The sequence below is a fragment of the Ooceraea biroi genome, chromosome 10 (assembly GCF_003672135.1).
Source record: "Ooceraea biroi isolate clonal line C1 chromosome 10, Obir_v5.4, whole genome shotgun sequence".
Taxonomy (NCBI): Eukaryota; Metazoa; Arthropoda; class Insecta; order Hymenoptera; family Formicidae; genus Ooceraea; species Ooceraea biroi.
Window position 1 is genome coordinate 12,229,301 of NC_039515.1, and position 22,001 is coordinate 12,251,301.

Below are 22,001 nucleotides of genomic sequence, written 5' to 3' on the forward strand. Positions count from 1 at the left end.
ATTTATGCACTTCTATTTTTATTCTGTCTCGTGGGGAGTACGTCCGCGCATATGAACGGCTGCAGACACACGCAAAAGCCTAAACATTTTCTTCGCAGCAGACATATTACCATGACTATCATATATCTATACGCGATATCTGTATGCCGTAGGAAGTATAGCGTTCTCTTTTACATTGTATAGACTCCTCGCCGATGTAACGCATTGAGCAATTTTAAAGTCACCTTATTTTCCTTTGCCGCTTTTGTTATTGCAAATTTCTTCACTAATTTTAAATAAGGGATCATTATTTACTATCGTAACGCTTCCGGAATTTCATAAAATTATTGTTTTAGTAATTATATTAAACTTAAAATATTTTAAGTTTATTATTATTTTAATTTACAAATTATGAGGCTTCTGACTTTTTATAATATATTTTATAACATTTTTTATATTTGTATCATAGTATACACGTATATTCTGAATTGGCAAATTTCACTTTAATTGACATGTTTGGTTAAACAAGTAATTTTTAATTTTAACTAATTTTTGCTCGAAACTTTAGTGATTTCAATTCGTTATCGCACCAACGAATTTAATTCAAGGGTACGTCGCATATTTTCTCGTCTCGCGGCCGTTATATAAATTACCTCGAGATAATTTCAAAGTTGTGCCGACAGTGTTGGCTGTCGCGGTGCCACGATGCCAAAATTTTTCACTAGACAGAATCAACTCCAATGTCGCTGTTTATTTTGACATTCCAATGTTCTTCCTGCGTACGTGTCACATAGGTCTTTTCTACGTCGCTCCTTCGCGTGTTAAATTCGTACGTCATATTTCAATCCCATTCCTTAATTCCTCTCCCGCACTCTTTTCAATTCTTTAAGTAACATCATAAATTTCTCGACTGTTTCAACATATACACTTATATTAGCTTAAATAATGCCGCAACTTTCGATGTGAGGACGCGATATGTGGTTTAAGGTATACAAGACGCTGCCGAAATTTTTGACTCACCGTATACAGGTTGTCTGTGTTGAGAGCAGGGGAGACATACGGTGAGCGAAACTTCAACCCGAGGTGCGTTCGTGTAACGTCTTGAGCAAGTGAGTGTTGGTTGATTTATAGGGTGACGTCAAAACTTTGTACTCTCCGCCGTTTCGGCGGCTTTATAGATACCCCCTCGCGCCTGCGACGAAATAAAGGCACGGCTTCGTAATTTCGAGTTTGCTCTGTGTCGCCATTGTGTATAAAAACATGGTCACAACTTTCATCACTTTTTCATAGTAGAATAGTTTATAAAAAATTAGGATAATCATGAGAACCATCAGATGTTTATCTGGCCACCTGTGGAAAAGAAAATCCAGATTCGTTACTTTCTCGGACACACGGATAGAACATAATATGTTAACTTTAAAACCATTATAACAAAGGGTTCCCTTGGTGTGTTATGTAGCTCTCGTCTCATCGGTCACCCACATACGCGTAAATTATGAATTATCCGAGTGTCTGCTCTTCTCCCCACGTTGTCCCTCCGGAAAGTAACTAGTTTGCATCATGAATCTTGATTATCTAATTTAAATCACGGGAAGGTGCGTTGCAATGAGTGAGAAAGGTCGATTTAATACCTACAAGATAGGCCGTGATATTAATAAAAAAAATTTCCTTAAAACGATGGTAAAAACTAACCGGTTGCCTAAAAGAACTATAAAAACGTATTTAATTTGAAAAATTTAATACGTAGAAGTTTTACGTAGAGATTTAACTTAATCCAGTCACACGAGCGTGCACATGCACAAGTTATCTTCGGTGTCTGGTGAAACTTTTATGACTTTTTTAAGGAAAGGACTTTTACCACCTTGGAAACATTTAGAGATAATTCATCTAGAAATAATTCAGCTTCCACTAATTCTTACGTTAATTAAGTGAAATCTGGAACAATTAACCCTTGACATTTCTAGATCCAACATAGCACACATCTAACAACGTTTATGGGATGCAAAGTCTTTTACACGTGATGACATATCAGTAGTAATCTACTTTCATTCGACGACTCGTAAAACCGTTAACCGTTGACCGCTAATCTCCTTTCTATTTTGCACTAAAAACCATGTCACAAGGTGATTTCGTTACCGAGTAATTAAGTTCTACTCGTCTTTAAGAACATACTTAATATATACAAAATAATTAATTAATGTATGCAAAAGTTTTTGCCATGTTTTGCATGTTCTTCGTTTTAGGTGCATGATATGTGCAATACAATTCAGTCATAAAAATATTTGCCTTCGTTTTTTACCATTTTCTGCCATCTCTCGAGTAAATTTCGACTTCTTTTACGAAAAAAAGTTGTTCGTATCTGTCATATCTTGAAAGTATTATTCAATTAGAAAATACTACATCAAATAAGTGGTAATGGCGCCAAGCGCGCGCTGAGCGAATATGTCGCGTGCGGAAAAACTTTCCAGTCCAAGTTCAAAATGGTTTGCTAAATACGAAAAGCATATGTAGCTTTTCTTTGCTTATCACATTGTTTGTTAAAGTCTATCGTTAAATCATGACGTTTTACAAATTTCGATGCTAATTGTTAAGAAACGTAAAAAAGCGAGAATTTATTTAAAGTTTGAATAATAATTGAGAGCTCTGAAAAAAAGTTTTCTATGCACCTAGTAAATAATTCTCCTCACGTGTTCTTCTTTAGTGATAATCTAGTACATGTGTCTTGCGTCATTGAAGAAATATTGAGAACAAAAGATTTGACACACTCTAGTTAGTACTTTACAGCTGATTTCTTTTTTGAATGAGCTTGTGATTTTCGACCCAAAAAGAGAAAGCTGACTGTTCTGACAACACAAATCCTGAACAAAAAAAAGACGTTTGTACTTGGAAAAAATGTGAAAGTCGCTAAATCGCGGAACGACAGCCGAAATTCATGACATTTCTCGCTTTAAATGCTACAGGCCAAACTTACCTAGGTCGTTTGAAAACGCCGAGGCTGATAGAAAGTTATAAAGGGAGTCAAATGTCCCGTAGAGAAAAAGTCACGCAAAATTCTGAAGATACATTTTACGGAAATCATGTATCGTCAGAGTTTGCATTGTTCTATTATGCTATGCTCTTTTTTTTTCTTTTATGATATTTATTGTACACTCAAACAATCAATCGGACAAAAATAAATAAGCAATTTTTGTTAATTATTTAATAGCAGTATATGTTAAATATTTAACATCATATATTTAATATAATAAATTTTTATTTAATGTTTTATTAACATTCGAAGATTCCAGATTGTAAATCTCTTATATTCTCTTCTTCATTTACAATTCTTTGTTAAATTATGGTTAATAATCGTTAATAAGAAAAATATTAAACTGACAGTTGTGGACATAAAACATTAAAAGTTATATTGCTTGATGCGATTAACGGAATAAATTAAATTGGATTAAAGCTGCAATATAGTAATTATATTTACACATTCAAGGTAAATTTGTCCGATGTTGATAATAGTAATTATTTTCTCATGGATAGTCTATGAGATTCTCTGCACGGGTGTGCGTGTGTATGTGCAATTATTCAATAGGTATGGTTTTGATCTTCTTAGATTAGAAAGATATACTACTAATTGCTTTTAATAGGTTAATAAATTCTGTAAAATTAAAGCAGCACAGTATGTTAAACACGGAAGTCAAGTTATCGAACCTTGTTTATCACGTCACCTCTTGCATTCTTAAATCATTTGCCTGTATGTGTACTATGTACACGTATATAGCTTTATAATATAAGTATAATTAATACAGCATTATGTGAATGACATGTACTAGGATATCTATATAAAGAAACATTAAAATTTTAACGAAATGATAATATTTATTTATGCAATGCATGATAGTGCAGCATAAATGCATTCCGTGCTGTATCTATATATCAGAATCTGCACGGTTAAATACGAATTAAATTACTTCGATAGCACATTTAAAGTTCGGCCAAACAAGAACACATAATGTAACCGATACACTCATATACGTGTAACGTACGTACCGGTGTACACCACGGTAGAACACCAAGTGTTGGCAAAAGTTATGTATGATGTTCGCAGGCGATAATTTTAATTCGCACGCGCACGATGCCCCCATATCTTTCAAACCAGAAATGTTTCGTGCTCGGCCAAAACCCATATGCACGCAATATCTCCGTTCATTAGACATATGTACGCATCAGATCGTTGGTAACATAATTAATAAATCAAAGTCTCTATTAGTATTAACAAAAACACACTTATAAACACTTATATTTTAAACAATAATACATAAGTCGTTCACACCACGAACTTTGGCTCAATCCCTCGAACCAGAAGAAATATGGTCTCACATAACAGTGCCTCTTATGCTCTCTCAGACACGTCCGTTCGCTATCTTAGCCAAAATGTTTCTCTCTTCTTAAACTCCGAAATTGTGCAAGGAATCGCTACTGGAACACCACTGCGATCACGCTATCTCGCGATAATCTGATAAACCTTTTCATTCGGTGTACATTTGAGCGCTTAGACTCTAATCACCATCTATTGCTTACACGTATTAGCGTATCGAAGTTGAAGTGTACACGGCGATGATACTTTTTAACCGTCGACATGATTAATTTCTGCTGCTGCTAATTTCTATAGATTGCCACACAAGGCTCGAAAGATTAGATCAGACCCACCCAAGTTTTGCCCGTGCAGCTCATATCACGCACAAATTACACATGCACATAAATAGCGCCATTATGCGGTATTAAATAGCAGTTACGCGATCAGGTTTTTATCGAAGCCTCGTAATTCGAGAGAAAGCTCGCATAACATCCGCGTACAGTTGCGACCCATGGCGAATGTATCGGCATCATCATCCTCGTTCTCGCATTCAGCTGACGTTATCGGTGTTACGGATGGATCGTGTGTTCGCCGGTAGACAGAGAATGGCATAAGCGGCCGGCCGGCCGGCCGGCTTTTCAGTGGCCTTGCAAACTGGTTCCCTGCAGCCCGACTCGATTATGCTAATCGCATATGCGTGTTAGCATTCGACTGATCTGCTCGCACACACTTGCATACACGTACACACATACACGCGGCGCGCGTGGCTCGTGTGTTTATCATTGCACCATCCTCTTACATGAACGCACACAAGCGCCCCGATGTACATAAGCACGCGTCGTCGCACACGGCGAATGCTAAGAAGCAGGATACCGATGCCGTTCGAGTGTGCTGGAATCCTTGATCGCAAACACCCTTTAATACCGCCTCGACCTCCCGCCAACTGGACATCCAATGCGCGTAACGGTATCTCTGAGCTGCACCCGCTATGTGATCGGATTTCTTGCCGAATTGGTTATTTTTAACATTTGGCGTATTTTAATTATTTAATAATTTGGTATTGCGAAAATTCTTAGAATGCAAATACTCGATTATATCGAATATTGAGAACGAAATTTATATATTTTCCAGTTGTGCTCGATATAATTACTTGCAAATGAATACCATGAATTAATATTTTCAGATAATACAAAATGAAATACTTGGACTGGTAATTTAATCTGTCTTTTGTTCTTGTTATACACATAATTTTCAGCATTATTAAAAATTGTGATATATGCGTAATAATACGTTAAAATGTAAATTCATTGTACAATGGTTACTAACCCAGACAGGTTTAATGCCCGAGAACTTCCGCCAGGCGAATAAATCACGTGACGGCAATATCGAACATACATAACAAATTCGATTACGGCTTAATATAAGGTTTAAAAAATATTGTCATCCGGTTTCTCTATAGAATAGATTATTTTACATAATAAGTACTTCGAAATCGCGATATCTTATGAATATGCATCAGTTTCAATTTTTCAATACATTAATCGCCTCGTTCTTTGCGATGAGCTATCTTATTCAAAATTATATGTTGCATATAATGATAGCTATTACTGCGTCCGCTTCGCGCCCACCATATGTAATTGCCTATAGCGTGTGGGCTATATTATGAAAGTAGTCAGATATCACATTAACATCTTATTTATAAAATAAAACGATAATCGCGATATTAGCGAAAGATTTATATATAAATTAATTTTAATAATATATAATATAATAGTACAGTGTGTGTTGTAGCTTTTATTATATATTATTAGCGCTAATTATTGCATTACGTTGCGTTAATTTTATGTATGTTTTACTACGCACCGAATGTAACTTAATTTTTTACTTCGCAGAAGATCGTAATGTGTTGACTTAAAAACGATGCATGCACCAAGAACTGTCAACTTAAGCGTGCTAATGTTATATAGTACAAGGTTAGGAACTCGTAAATATTTAATGTAAACGCTGCTGCTGTACGTGGCGTCAGAAGTGCGTTCAGTTTACGACTGTTTTACGAGGCGCGAACGACCGACACGAGCTACGGCTTCCATAACTGTCAAATCCAAGTGCCATTTATGACCCAATCTTTAGGGATACAGCTGTCCGTAACGACATCGTTTATCTAATCCAACTATTTTATCTACATCAGCCAACGATACATAGGATTACTCAATACCTCTTACTTTTCCTACACTGCAGTGTATGAGAACGTTGATAGGTTTTTACTATTTTACTATTATTAAGTCAAATCAAAACAATCCTTTAGTATCGCCAGAAAAATTAATCAATAAACGAAGACTCCTTCTGCTTGACCAAACCTGCAGTTTATTAGTTAACCGTTACACTACATTTCGGCTAGGTTCAGTCCCTTATCAAGTGAAATATTCAGTCATTTTCTAAAAAATTTTTTTAAAGACATTAATAAAAATAAAAATACTAATAATAAGCTAAGAATTCGTAAAATTAAGTCAATGCATAAGTTCTTGCCGCTTTTACAATTTTTCTTTATTGAAATGAAACAATCGATAAAGCAATTAAAGTTTCTATTGTTTTCTACAACTTTTTTCCATCTTTTTGGTAATATACTAATACCACGTCAAAAGGAGTCATCTTTTGAGGGGATTCATTCATCGACCCATCGGCAAGAACTTATGCACCGACCTAATACTTTCATCTAGTTAGCAAAATTTATTTATTGTAACGTCAATCCTCTTATCTCGCTTATTTTATCTCAAGATTGAATGCTTTTAACTAGATTTGAATCTTTGGCTAATATTATTTTTAATAAAACATTTTTTTATTCTTCAAAAGCAATAGAGAAATATGGTAAATATTCACAATCTACTTCTTCCGGCATTTAACGTACGACATAATTAGCATGTCAACTATTTTCTATACATTAAAGAACTAGATCAGAGACTGGAAGACAAAGAAACCTCTAACCAGGGGCCATTTTGCTAACTAGAGGCCATCGTAGTTATGTGACGTCACTTCCATATCCAACCATGGCGTCACATGACGCTCCACCCTATTTTCAATCACCTTGGATCCGAACCCACCCAGCTGTCAGACACGCTCCACCCCGTTTTTTCCTCTTCTTCTGGTGCTATCACTATCGCCATCTACCGGCTATATTATGCACTTCTTAAACCCTTAAATACCGAGTTGGTTTATGATCTCTCCAATCGATGTCACTACTAAATGAAACATATGAATATCTACTGAGTATAAACGTCTTCAATTTACAACTGTGACGACAGATTCAAAATCTTCCGCATGCCAAAATAACAGAAATTGGAAACAGCATCTCACGTGATGTGCCATAAAGTATGTCATAAAAAAGCACTTAGATTATGTATATTTTCATTATATTACCTTTAAAATAATTGACAGACGTACTATCAACTTGCCCATAATCAGTTTAGAAGAATTTTCATATATTGTTCTTAGAAAGAAGAACACGATTATGAAAGATATCTTATATTCTTTTATCTCTTTCAATTATTTTAATTAATTAATTAAATTTAATTTTAAAACTATTTTTATATCTTTCAAAATTTTTGAGGTCCTTAGGATGATATCTCGCAAGCAATAGAAGGCTGCGAAAAAATGTGCCGTTTACGTCAATAGAATCCGGATACTTGCGCTTCTCGAAGGAGGATACATAAAGGGAAATTTACGGGGCGGGAATTGAGTTCAAATCCTGCGAGAGGTTGAATTTATACGCGAGGGACGAGAAGAGAAGAGTAGGGGGCAGTGAACGCGTGGAATCGCTATCGGCGGCCATTCATCAATCCATGGAATCAATACGCTGGAATTAATGAAAGCGCCGCGCGAACAGCAAGCTAGCGGCCGGAATGTTAATCGCGATCGTCCCGCGTCCGACCCGTTCCCGTGTACAGCCAACTCCCAAGGGCTGCACCTCTCATCCTCTCTCGTACCCTTCAGCCTACCATGCTGCCCGTTGCACATTCAAACCCGATACTAACCCCATGTCTAGCGTCACCCACACTCTTATGCCACACGTAACAGCACTATATGTGTTTCTATACAGACTTTATATATTTTTTTCTTTTTTATGAAATATAGTTTTTGCAACTTAGCAAAAATTTAGTCTTAATTAACAAACTTAAAAAATAAACCCGATAAAACTGTTAATTTTAATAAATCATGTTTTTGTAACTAAATATTTATTAATATTTTAAAGTTTTTCTTGATTTATGATTCAAGTATTAATAAAATTTCTAAATATAATTAAATAAACAATTATAATATGTAACGTTTCAGAAATTTTTCTCTAAAAACATGCAAGTTTTAAATAATTTTTTATTATTTATTTGAAATATGAAAGAAAAGATTGCAAAATAGACAAATATGTGTCAGACGTTTTTACGTTAAGGAGACAATGTTATGTGTTTTTGAGAAGTATGTCATAAACGTATGTCAGTATGTCATAAAAGATATATATAAGATTCCGACTTTAAGGCTTTCACGGCTATTACTTACGTCAGTACTGATGTAGGATAATACTACAGAATATAATAGAAATGTTATTATTTATTACCTATGAGTTTTTAAATGGCGAAGATCAATATTGCTTAGCTTCTTATTGTAATATACATAATATTTATTTATCTTTCTTTCTGATATCTAGTTAAATCCTTTCTTGATTTTTCATGATATTATAAAATGTTAAAAGTGTTCAAGTTATCTCATTATAAGAATATGAATACTGCTCATAGTCTACATAGTTTACACGTAAGCGTAGACTATTATAATTTACGGATAAATGCTCAACCCTGATCTCAATATACGGTCGGTATAGAAGGTTTTGATTTCGAATCGACAGATCGACATGTTCTCTCAAAGAAAAAACACTTCATGCTTCCGTCGATAAGAATCTATAATAATATAACCATATTATTGTTTTATTGACAAAATGATCTTTTTAAATATCTTTCAAGTAAAATAAAAAATATAAGAGAGAGAGAGAGAGAAGGAGAGATTTATATTATTAAAAATATTAATTTTATATTAATTTTTGTGAAATGTTAGAGATTAAACCATAATTCTTAATTACTATGTATGTATAAATGGAATTAGGAATTATTAATTGTGTTGTATTTTTTTTATTGTTTTCTCTTTAATATTTTACAGTTATATGAGAATTAATAATAATGTATATATCTAAACAAACAAAGTGTAGATGTAACTGTTTTGTTTCTCTAAGTTTAGGATATTATACAAAATGTCGGGTTAAGTTCTAGTCAACGCTCATTTAAAGTAGAGTACGTTGAAACCGAAAAATCCTATATCATTTTATGATCTTCATAATAATTAAAAATTATTAATTGATTAAGATTAGCAAATTAGATTTTATTTTGCGCGCTGGTGCGGAGGCTCTAGGTGAAGTATGGTGCTCGTATTAGACGTATTAGAAACTAAGATACCAGCGACGCATTATTCTTCTTCTTGTCATGTGTTTATGCCTTGTTACGAGATATGGTTACCGCCGTGCCTAGAACACTCCGCTTATTGCCTTGATGCGTGAGGCGTGCTCTGATTTGAATTTTAATCAATTAATAACTTTTTTATTATTACGAAGATTGTAAAATGATATATAGTATTTTTCGGTTCAATTCAACCACTCTACCTCCATATGAGCATTGACTAGAACTTTATCGGATATCTTATATATGGGTGTCTATATAATTTTATTTTATTATATATATATTAAACAAATATAAAATATAAGTATGGACACCCATATATTGTAATACTTGTGACATAATGTAACAAGTTAATTAATATGATTGTTCTACGAAATATAAACTCGAATCGCTTGTTACATCGAGCTTTAGTTACTTATTAAACACTTTTGCACTTCTAACTTAATAAATACATACCGAATTAAATATGAATAAGTTACGTTCATCTTACTAATTTCATATGATATATTTAAGCTTCCGAAAAAGAGATTGATGAGGGGAAGGTTTCAGTGGGAAGTGGCCATGTTGCCTAATGGATGGAAATTTTTCCAAATTTAACGATCGCTTAGCCCGCCCACACAGAACACTGTAACAAGTTTGGCGTCTGTGCGATGGCCGTCACCGTGACGAGCACATGTGTAACTTGCCTTCTGTCATTCAGAGCTAAACTTCACTCAGTTCATTCAGTTCGCTTGACAAAGATCATGCAAAGAGAGTTTTCAACTGCGTTCGCGACGCTATATGTTTAGATATCGTGAAATCTTTGAAACATTATTGCAACAGTAATAGTCGCAAAGTTTTATCTACTACTCTAATAATAAAAAAGACAGAGTTTATATAACATTATTATATAATAATATTATTAATATTAAAAACATATCTCTTTTTCTTCATTAATTTTTGTTAGTACTACGTTGTTTGTCAATTGCGAATTGTTACAAAAAACATATCCTACTTTTACATATTTATGTGTATTATCCATATAAATTGAATATTTTTGATATAATTGTTTTGCGTATCCAAGCAAATTTTTTATTTTTTACTCTTGATATTTATGGTAAAACAATGATTCAAATACATCTGCTCTAATGTAATATAACATATTGTTTTCTTTATGTTACAGGTGCGGCGTAACTTCAATTGTAGGGCGGACAGAGGAACGAAACGGGTCTGGAGTGGCTTGGCGCTTTGAACGAAGGTGTCACCCCGAGGAAGACGAAGAACTCTGATTACTATCTCCCGCCACCACCTCGTATACGTCGTGTACTCTCCTCTCTCTTCTCACTTGCTAATTAAAAGTTCTATAGTGCTCTAGTTTATAATTTTATCCTCCTATGGTAGTGAGCCCAGTGTGATAAAAAATCAAATGATGTACATATAATCCATGATGATGGTAATTTGATACATATATTATATATATGTATCATGTGTGCTTGTGCTGTCTAAGAGTGCGTTGTGTGAAATGAGAAGATTTAAGTGAGAGAATAAAAGCTTCGTGGGGAAATGCAATCTTGAAGTGATAAATTTGTATCTATGTAAAGACGTGTGCCAGTGTATCCGCGCGTACGAAAAGTACAAAACAGGATAAATTTACAAAAAAAAAAACAAAGGACAAAAAGAACTAGCCGAGGATAATCAAAGTCAGTCGGCAACGTAGAAAAGTGGCATTAGCAGGTGAGACAGGTGGGACAGTAGCATGAGTTCGTACTTTGCGAATTCGTACATCCCAGACCTGCGAAATGGCGGGGTGGAACACCCACATCAGCATCAGCAGCACTATGGTACGGCCGTGCAAGTACCTCAGCAAACACAATCGGTTCAGCAACAGTCCCAGCAAGCTGGTGATCCCTGCGACCCGAGTTTGTTACGTCAAGGAGTCTCCGCCCACCATTATGGAACCGCAGGAGGTCAACAGGACATGCCTTATCCAAGGTTTCCCCCATACAATCGACTTGACATGCGAAATGCAACCTACTATCAACATCAACAGGAACACGGAAGTATGGATGGAAGTATGGCTGGCTACAGGTCGACTTCACCGAATACCAGTATGGGTCACATGGGACATACACCAACTCCCAACGGACACGTCGCCGTATATGCCAGTTGCAAAGTTCAGGCGGCCGCTGTCGATCATCAAGGCAGCGTACTCGATGGACCGGACAGTCCACCTATCGTTGAACCGCAGATGCATCATCAAATGCATAGCCAGCATCCGCACATGCAGACACAGCAATCGCAGCATCCACAACAGCAATCGCAGCATCAGCATCTTCAAACGCAGCAACAACATATGATGTATCAACAACAATCGCAAACCGTATCACAGCAGGGACAGAGTGGGATACATCCACAGCAACAACAACAAAATCAACAGCATCAAGGCGTCGTTGCGTCGTCGCTCAGTCAACAACAACAAGGCGCGTCACAGGGTACGGCGAGCTCAAACTTACCGAGCCCATTATATCCTTGGATGAGGAGTCAATTTGGTAAGTTTGATATCTTCTATTTAAACTACTTAAAACTCTATTTTATTTTTTTATTAAAACCGAAATGGTTATTACAATTAAATGGGAAATTAATATGTACAACAGTATATGTTATGAAATGTTTAATAATGTTTAATTGTAAATTAAATGCATTAAGTTTGCGATTATATTACAATCCTAGCTCGAAGAATTTTACATATTACATACTTAGCTTTCCAATAAGATACAATAGATTAATACTTAATCAAAGATTACTTTTTACATGACATTCTTCATTGTCGATTAAATAAAATACGTGTTACTGCTTTCGAGAATAGAATGAAAGTTTTTCTTTATACGTGACCAGGAGGTTTCGTAGAAAGTTAATTTCTATTAAGGTTCTTCAGGTAGTAGGTTAATTTTTGTATTTAAAACGCACAAAATTCAAATTTCTATGGCAATAGATTCAGGATTAACACAATGTCTTTACGTACACCACGTTACGTTATTTATTACGTTAGCTTTTTAGCTTTAGTCTATTAATTGCACCATTCACTCACAAATTCATAATAAGCATTGTCTTTCACCTTTTTGTCTTCCTACATTTGCACATACTGCTTAAATTTGCAAGGATCATACACATCATGGAATCATTTTTTTTCATGAAATAATACATCTTATCATTGATCTAGGCATCTATCACGTAACTTTTCCCCTAGGATGGAAAATGAAAAATGAAAATTTCTTCATCTCAGCAGCAAATCATAACGTAAAAGTTCACGCGAAATTTTCATTTTTCATTTTCCATCCTAGGGGAAAAGTTACGTGATAGATGCCCTAGTTACTTCCATTTGTGTTGTCAGTATTATTAGATTGTCTTTTTTTCATTTTAAATTGTTTTAAGATTTATATCACTCTATATATATCGCATGTCTTCACTTAGATTTCAAAATATATAAGTATGTACATATTTTATACATACATAACACTGAATCCGATATTCTCGTATGCATTTATATTTTCGAGAATAGTTTGACAAATTTTTGTCACATTTTTCAAACCACTCAACACTTTTCGGACTTATGGACATAATTAAGTAACAATGGAACTGCTGTCACTAGTTAGGTGAAAAAGGTCGTGGTTGCAACTAGGTGAACAAGTTGTGGAACCCTGCTGTTTCGACGTCCGCTTTTTCCTTTTTGTTATTGACCTACGGTTTCCGTCCCGAGAAGATTTTGTATTATCTAATCCCGCAAGATTGCATTCTTTTGCAAAGCTATGGCAAGAACTAGGTTTACTTTCCTTAGGTTTTCAATCGTACGTTGTTTCTTGTAGAAGCAGTTATTCCTCCTCGTATCTTTCCGTTTAAACATAAATAGATTAAACAAGTATAAGTTAGGCATTATTAATATCGCAATTGACGTGATTAAATGTTTTATACGACAATGCTTGTTATAAAATTATATTTAATTGTAAGATCAATAGAAAGATATTAATACGTTAATAAGTTCAAATATTCAAAAGTAATTATTGGAATTTTTTTCAATATTTTGTTATATTTTTGGAGCGCATTTAATAAGATCAGTTTAATCGAAAGAGATTATCGAAAATTATACTTCCGAAAATTATATTTTTAACTGATTTAACTAATCAAAATGTATTTAATGCGGGTTATTTTTCATGATTATTTTTTTATTTATCTAAAAATTAAATTATACATGATTATTTTGTACATATATAATCATATAAATTTAAAAATAGTTATGTTTGTAATTGTTTCATCTTTCCGTACCATCTTCCGGTGACGGTCAGAAACTGATCCCAAGTATCTGCTTCGGCATTGGCCGATAAACAGTAGAGTTATAACGACGCCATAGCTTGTAGTTTACTGCCAGTTAAACGAAGAAAACGGTTTGAGTCCCTGAATGTGCTCACAGATGTCGGCACATTTAAGAATGCTTCGTCTTGTTCATTTGATTCGTCTTTCTTATGAAATTATTTTTGTGCCTATATCCATTCTCTTCTATAAGGATTTTGTAAATAACTCTCTTTGCACAACAAATATGTGAAAGTACAATATATTGACATATATAAAGAACAAAATAAATATTATTGATATATCCAATTTAAAAAAGCGGCAATATCAATTTGATGATTTTTAATTACCTTAGAAACTATTGTGCCAATATAATTTAATACTGATAAGTATCACATTCAGTATACTGATATAAGATTAAAAAATTCCAATATATCTTTTTTATTTTCGACGACTGCGAAGCTTACCACATTATTGTAACCCAATGTTAAGCATTTTGATTCTATGTGTTGACTCAAGAGAAAAAGACCAACCATCGATACCAGTGATATCTTTAATGCATCAGATAATTGTGATCCTTTGTGCGAAAAGATTTATGATATCTCCACCCTTCTCCCCACGTATTCTCAATCAGTGAGTAAGCATGTCGTGATACAGTTATACACGTGTACAGCTTCCGCAATTATATGTATACGTATACATACGCTCATATATTATACCTTTATATAACGTGCATTCTGAGACAAAGTTAGCACATATATAATATTGCAAGGAAATTAACGCGAACCGAATATATATTATTAACATATATTATACGGTTAAAACTGTTTTAGATGAAATATATCTCGATTATAAAGATAAGATTGTATAAGTATACAATTGCATATAAAAGTTTTATAAAAAATGAATAAAGCGAACTACATTTAATATATCAAGTGTATGGAATGTTTACAATTGTCATTTGAAAAACGGATCAGTAAATCTAGATAAAATAAATCAGAGGAAATCGACATTTTGAATTTGAAATGCATTTCATTATAATCTAACTAACCGTTCGTGGGATTGGTAGCCATAATGATGGCGACTTCGTTCGAAAAGCGATGGAGTTCAAAAGATAGGAGAGGGGGAGCGTAAAAAAAGAAAAGGAAAGCCGAAAGGGATACATGAGAGGGAAAGAGAAATAGAGGCAGTAGGAGGAGATAGAAGGGACGGATGATGATGATGAATGAATCCACAGAAATTCTGGGACCGTTCGCTTTTAGAGCTCCGCCATGGAGGTAATTATGAACGACATAGAGGTCGTGGTTTAATTTTCTATTCGATGTCTGCCTTCAGCCTGGAACATAAAATTATATTTACTTTATTGAATATTGATGTGACTTATTCGTTTATTGGAGTAAATGATGCGAGTTCTTATATATATTTTATCTCTAGTGTTGTGAGATTTAATCTTGAGTTTTGCAAGACCGCCATACTGGTTGGAAAGCAGGTGCAAGAGAAAATAAATTTTAATGCTTCGAATAACATACCGTAAAGATGCATATGTCGTAGTAAACCATCCTCGCTGCTCATTATCTCGACCTTTCACCTCAGAACTCTTTCAGACTCCATTTTCTTGTCAAACCGTCTGTTCGTCGGTTTAGAAGACAAAAAAACACGAAAACGAGGAGAAAACCACCTATCAGATGCTTCGGTCTCTCCATGGGGATTTCTAAATCCTCTCTATGAGTGTCAGCTGACCCGACGGTTTTCTTCTTTGCTGACAACTTCTGTAGAATTTAGTCAGTTTCGATCTAGCTAAAATATTTACATTGTGTCAATTTCATGTTGAAATCAAAATTATCTGCATATGTAACTGAAATCGAGCAGTGAAAGCAGTGAGAATTAATGTTTATACTTCAGGATTTAATTTTCTGCAAATCTGAAAGAATCCTCAATATGTTTAAAAAAACTCTGTTAACAAACAGGATTCCAAACGGGACGCCGACTTCGTTGCATTAGAACGATCTTCCAAGAAAATATTTAGACGAGCTCTGAAGGATATTGTGCAATTAATATGGATGTCTGTCAACGGTGTAGATATAATCCAAGGCTCGTACCATGAGCGCGAATGATAAAATTAATGATACTTCTAGGGTGTCTAATCGAAGAGCATTTCAAGGTCTAGCCTTACGGTGCCCACGTAAAGCTTAGCTTAATTGGGCAGCGAGTAGTGGCCGCACCTTATTAGCGGGTTACAACATCCGGCTAGCTGTTAATCTGAAAAGTCCTGCGTGTATCCTGCGGCGGGCCTGAAAGACCAGTCAGACAGGAGGGGAAGTGGAGATGCGGAGCAACTAGCCTATAATAAGCCGCACGGTTGTGTACGTTCTGTTCTGTTTCGTTCCTTCATGCTGCGCCAGTGAAGGCAGACCCATAAATCTCCCGGGCATACTCCAGGGGACATTTGATCCTTGCGTAACCCAACGCCGTTAATTTATTGCCCCGCGTTTAAAGTCACCTCCATCCGCGAGAACCGTGGCAGCGCCGGTCCGGCGCAAACTTAGGCCGTCGGTACGATTTTCTTATTATAAAAGTCTTTTCCATGTGTATGTATGCGTGCATACATGCCATATTATATATATTGGTCCAATCAGTTAATGTAAATTAGGATTTACGAAATTATCGCGAATTATTAATATCATTGTGCATTATCAACGAAGCCTTTTCTGCACTAATGCCAGTACTACAAGCATGCTTTGTCATATGTGCACACAAGATACGCGTACGATCAGAAGCGATTAGAAGCACAACATAACATTGTCTCCCTAATTAGGTCTATCGTATTAGCATCGAAAGACTCGGTACTCACAATATCACTGTTTGCCACCTAATTTTCGTAATCAATCAACCTGATTGGTTTGAAAACTCTAAGTTTTAGCTCATAAATAATATAAATCCGTGGATACCATGTTTAATAATTCATTTCTTTGCTTTGCAACATCTAGTGGCACGAGAGGATTTATGCGCGAAATGACCTTTCGAAACAAGCCTGATTGTTATACTACGTCGGCACAGGGTTTCTTTATTTGAAATAGTCTTTTGTAAAGACTTTTATAAGAATGAAACATTTATTATCATCGTTTTCAGTTACTTTTCCTTCTCACCTACAAATCGATAATTACTTTTTTATAATATTCATTGCATTTTTGGCGAAATAGTAAATGACCAACCACTTAAAAGGAAAGAGTCGAGGCAGTTGCCTAAATCGTTAAAGCTTATAAGAGCGCCAGAGATTGGTATGTTGTTAATTTGAGAGCGTAGCCCAAGAGAGAGAACAAGGGGGGATGTTCTCAACTTTCTCTATTCTCTTCCCGCTTCTCTCTTTCTCTCTCTCTTTCTTGCTTTCTCTAATGCTTTTTCTCTTCCTTCTCCGTATCCGCTTCTCTTCGTCTTATAAACGAACGGTTCAGGAACCTACGCGATCTCTCTATCTCTCTCTAGAGCAGAACCGCCATCCATCTTCATCGGTCGACAGCGCGACGGGCGGCGTTTGCCTCGAATGCTCGCCAAGGAGTTTTCTTCTTCTTCTTCACCTCTCCCTTCCTTACTTTCCAGTTCTCATCTCGCCTCCTCTTTCTTTTTCCCTCCCTCATACCATTCTAAAACATTCTCGTTTTGCTCTTTCACACTCGTGTGGCGGGGTCTAACCCTTTGAGGTTATATCTCGTAAAGTTGTAAGACTTCTCACACAGTCAAATATATATATGTGTGTGTGTGCGTGTCTGTCTTTTGGTACCTCCCTCTGTTTTCTCTGTTTCTCTCGCCCTCTCGGCAACTATAATTAATATTCTTGTTCGGAATTTATATATCGCGCACTGACCGCAGATCATATTGCGGATATCGCTAAGATATTACTCACATACGGAATTGCGCTTATGATTCCACGATTTTTCTTCAGTCATAGTCTTCAGTGATATTTTCGTTTCGTTACAATAATTCCTTCTGATTGATTAAATTGCGATGTAGGTATTTATTAAATAGGTTAGTTAACTAGTAGTTCGCGCTTGTAGTTCAAGGATGAACGAAGGAGCAACTTGTTCGTTATAGCCTCTTTATCTATGAAAGCATAGTATTATTTGTCAAAAAGTATATATATTATACATTCTGATATTTTATAATGTGTTAAAGAAAAAGAAAGAGAGGGAATAATCTATACGATATGTGTGACATCACATAATTATTTTGACTAATTTCCTCTATATATAAAGGATATATGTCTATGGGGTTTATAGTAGTAATTTTACTCCTCCTCAGAGATATATTCCGAATAGTGAATGTCTATGATTTATATTTAATAATGTATATATAATAATTTTAGGAATGTATACAATTTATTCTAATTCGAAATTTTGATTTTTGTTCTAGAGAGGAAACGAGGTCGGCAGACGTACACGCGATACCAAACACTAGAACTGGAAAAGGAGTTTCACTTCAACCGATATCTCACTAGGCGGCGGCGTATTGAGATCGCGCATGCGTTATGCTTAACGGAACGTCAGATAAAGATTTGGTTTCAAAACAGACGAATGAAGTGGAAGAAAGAGAACAAAACGAAAGGTGAACCAGGCTCGGGCGATGTCGATACCGAAATCTCGCCGCAAACGTCCCCGCAGGGTTAAAAGAGCTCCGAGGAGTGGAAGAATTTATTTTCCATCCCTCTCAAGGTCGTTAATACCTTGTTTCCAGCACTACCTCCTCCCCATCCAAAACTCCAATCCTTGTCGATGACCTCCAAATGGCCCCTCTAAGCAATGACGCTTATTTTGTCGTGTTTATCATGTTGCTTGTACCAAAAAGAAAGCAGGATAAAGGAAGCAAAGAAGTTATAGAAGGTGCACTCGATGAAGAAGACAGATGAGGATAAGACAGCAAAAGACTACAGTGAAAGAGACTGAAAAAGAGCAAACGGGAGTGAAACGGAGCGAAGACGCAGAAATACACCAGCAGAGGATTTGCAGAAATGCAGAAATCGTGTGTGTGCAGAAATCAAGAATTTATTAATAAAGAAGAAACCCAGAGAGAGAGAAACGCGCAAACGAAACCTAGATCGCATGCTAATCAGAACCGCGTTAACCTCTATTATCTTTAACTGTGAAAATCATTCTCTTAAAGTCTATGGATATATGTATGCGTGTGTGTATATATATATATACATATACATGTATATATATATATATATATATATATGTACATATATACACAGGCATATATATCTCTATATGTGAATAAAAATGTACGTAGTTTAAGCAAAAATTCGAGAGCGTGTGACAGATCGGCAGTAATACAATACAAGCAGAATGCGCGAAAACGTGGTATGCAGAGTTGCATTAAGTATAGAGTTCAGTCTGTCGAAAAAGTGAAATGGGCGAATTTTATTGAGAACGATAGGAAACGAAAGGAAAATGAAAGAATCATAGGAGAATCATTTTATTATTTATTCTCTTACATCTTAACAGCAAAACTAGTAAATAAAGTAGAGTTCTAGGTACTACTAATAGAAACTAGCAGTACGAAAATGTCCGTCGCGTCTGTATTTAGCGATAAATAAACGGTTTAGTGTTCTTAGAGGATTGTTTAGATAGATCTTTCGTTAGTACCGCGGTGGCTCCAACAAGTATACTTATGATCGTGCCAAGTGTGATCTTCGAACGTGTTTTAAAATTTCGAGGAAGAGTCCGAGTAATGGTGGAGTACAGCAGGTGAGAAGAAACAAACATAGTGCAACGGAAGTGAAGAATCGCGGAGTTCACATCCATCTCTGATCATTCTCTGATACCAGTGATAGCAGTGCGTGCAAAACTAATCTCAGAAAAAGTGAATTTGATGTATAAATGTAACAACGGCATTTTTTGGAAATTAAATGGAGAGAACGGTGCCAGACTAACCGTAAACGAAACGGATTGAGTGTTGAATGATAATGTGAATTTGAAAAAAAAACAGCGCCCTTCGGCGGAGCAGAGAGTCAAACTGACTTGGCATTTCTTCATCAGCGTCATCGCAGGTTAGTCTTATTAAAGATTAATAGTGATATGCGATTGTCAGCAGCATTAGTTTATTTTTCGCTGAATTGTCATGCCTGCATTTGAAATAAAGATAGCGAGTTTTAAGTTCCAATGGGAGAAGATTACGGGAATTACATTTCTATGTACTTTATTCAACATGACTGCACTAAATTATAGATAATAATTTATACGATTATTGACAGATAGTTGAGAAAGAAATTCGTTCCTATAATGTATGCATTGCTCAAAGTAACAAATATATAATATGTATAAGCAGTTCTCTTCTAAAAGCGCGTCCGCTTTGGTGAAGATATATTTCTTTCTTATAGTTTCTTGCATTACGATTGAGAATTTCAAAATATACTTTATTTGGATAACGATGTACATTTTTTCTAAGCAAGGTTTCACAAATATTTCTACATACTTTATTCTTAAAATAGTTTTAATAATTTTAAAAAATTATTATTTGATGTATGTTAGAATGTATAAATATGTAAACAATATAACGCAGTATCTTTTATGACGGCGTGCACATGACACGCAATGTGATCTCGAATAAATTATTTCCTTTAGAATTGCTTTGAAGGTAAATACAGTAATCATATTTGTATTCGTTATCTATTCTTCTTCTCTGTACATATTAAGAAAGGAACAATTCACAAGAGATAAAAGTTTAATTTTGCATTTTAATAATTATTAAAAATTTACTCTTGCTCCGCGCGACATGACGCCAAGTTACCAAGTGTATTGTAATTTACTACTGTAATACATATAATGTATTTTTGGGAATAATTTGTAAAAAGAATGCTTTCGGCATAAGACCGCTTGGCACCTTAATGGTAGCTTGGAATAAAGTCAACTAAAGGGAATTTTATATATATATATATATATATATATATATACATCTTAATACAGCTGTTATTATTCCAATAATTACATCAATTTTTAAGACTAAATATGCATAAAATAACACACGTCACTTTTATCGCTACTTAGATAAGTTAAGAGAGAGGGAGGGGGAAGGTTTTCTGAGTAATTCTCCGCAAGAACCAAGTGGGGATTGGTTTAGGAGATACAACAAATTGAAGTTCTAAAATTGGCATTTTTAAATGTATTTTTCCATTCGCTCTATGATAATACAAAACAATATATGTTTTCCTAGTAAAAAATATTAATGACCTTGGAAAAACTCGATAAAAATGGTGATACAAAAGAATGTTTCTTCCACGGCAATCAAATTGTGTCAGAAACATCCTACGTCATTAAGGGGCGAATCCCGGTTCTTTGGGGTCAAAAAATCAATTTTTTTGTGAAGTTTATAGTCTTAAAAATACTTTAAACGCGTTTTTCTCGAAACTACTTTTTTTTAACTTAGGACCATGATATCTCGGCAACCAATGAAGCGATTGACTTCAAATTTTATGGGCTTATTAATGACATCTGGCTATCGTCCCTACCTCGGACAACTTTTAAATCTGAAAATTACGATTTATAGGGAATTAATAAGGCTTGCAAAAAAAGAAAATTTTGATATTTTTCATTAATCATGCGGCCATTTTGTTAAAAATTTTTTTTTAATATGAAGATGTCTGCCAGGCTATTCGCCAAATTCCAGGGATATTCGAAAGAAGAAGAGCTTCCTTTCTGCGACGATGTGAAGCTTGTGTACAAATGGAAGGTGGACATGTAGAACATCTTCTTTAAGTATTTTTCGTTGAAACATCTTGTATTATTTAGCTATTAGCGCGTTTACTGTTTGTTTTTTAATAATAATGCCATTTGACAAACAAAAAACAAAAAATACAAAAAAATTAAAACAAA

At 35.0% G+C, this 22,001-nt stretch overlaps 1 protein-coding gene across 3 annotated transcripts in view; it reads left to right on the top strand.

Annotated features, from left to right (window-relative positions):
• Positions 1 to 20,477, top strand: part of LOC105282171 (homeotic protein antennapedia) — an 89,790-nt gene extending 69,313 nt beyond the window's left edge. For all 3 annotated transcript variants that reach the window (XM_011343938.3, XM_026973128.1, XM_026973127.1), the window contains exons 2-3: positions 10,976 to 12,341; positions 18,544 to 20,477. In XM_011343938.3, the coding sequence (XP_011342240.3) occupies positions 11,549 to 12,341; positions 18,544 to 18,797 (1,047 nt within the window). In that variant the 5' untranslated portion in view covers positions 10,976 to 11,548 and the 3' untranslated portion in view covers positions 18,798 to 20,477. The remainder of the gene's footprint in view (positions 1 to 10,975; positions 12,342 to 18,543) is intronic.
• The last annotated feature ends 1,524 nt before the right edge of the window (positions 20,478 to 22,001 follow it).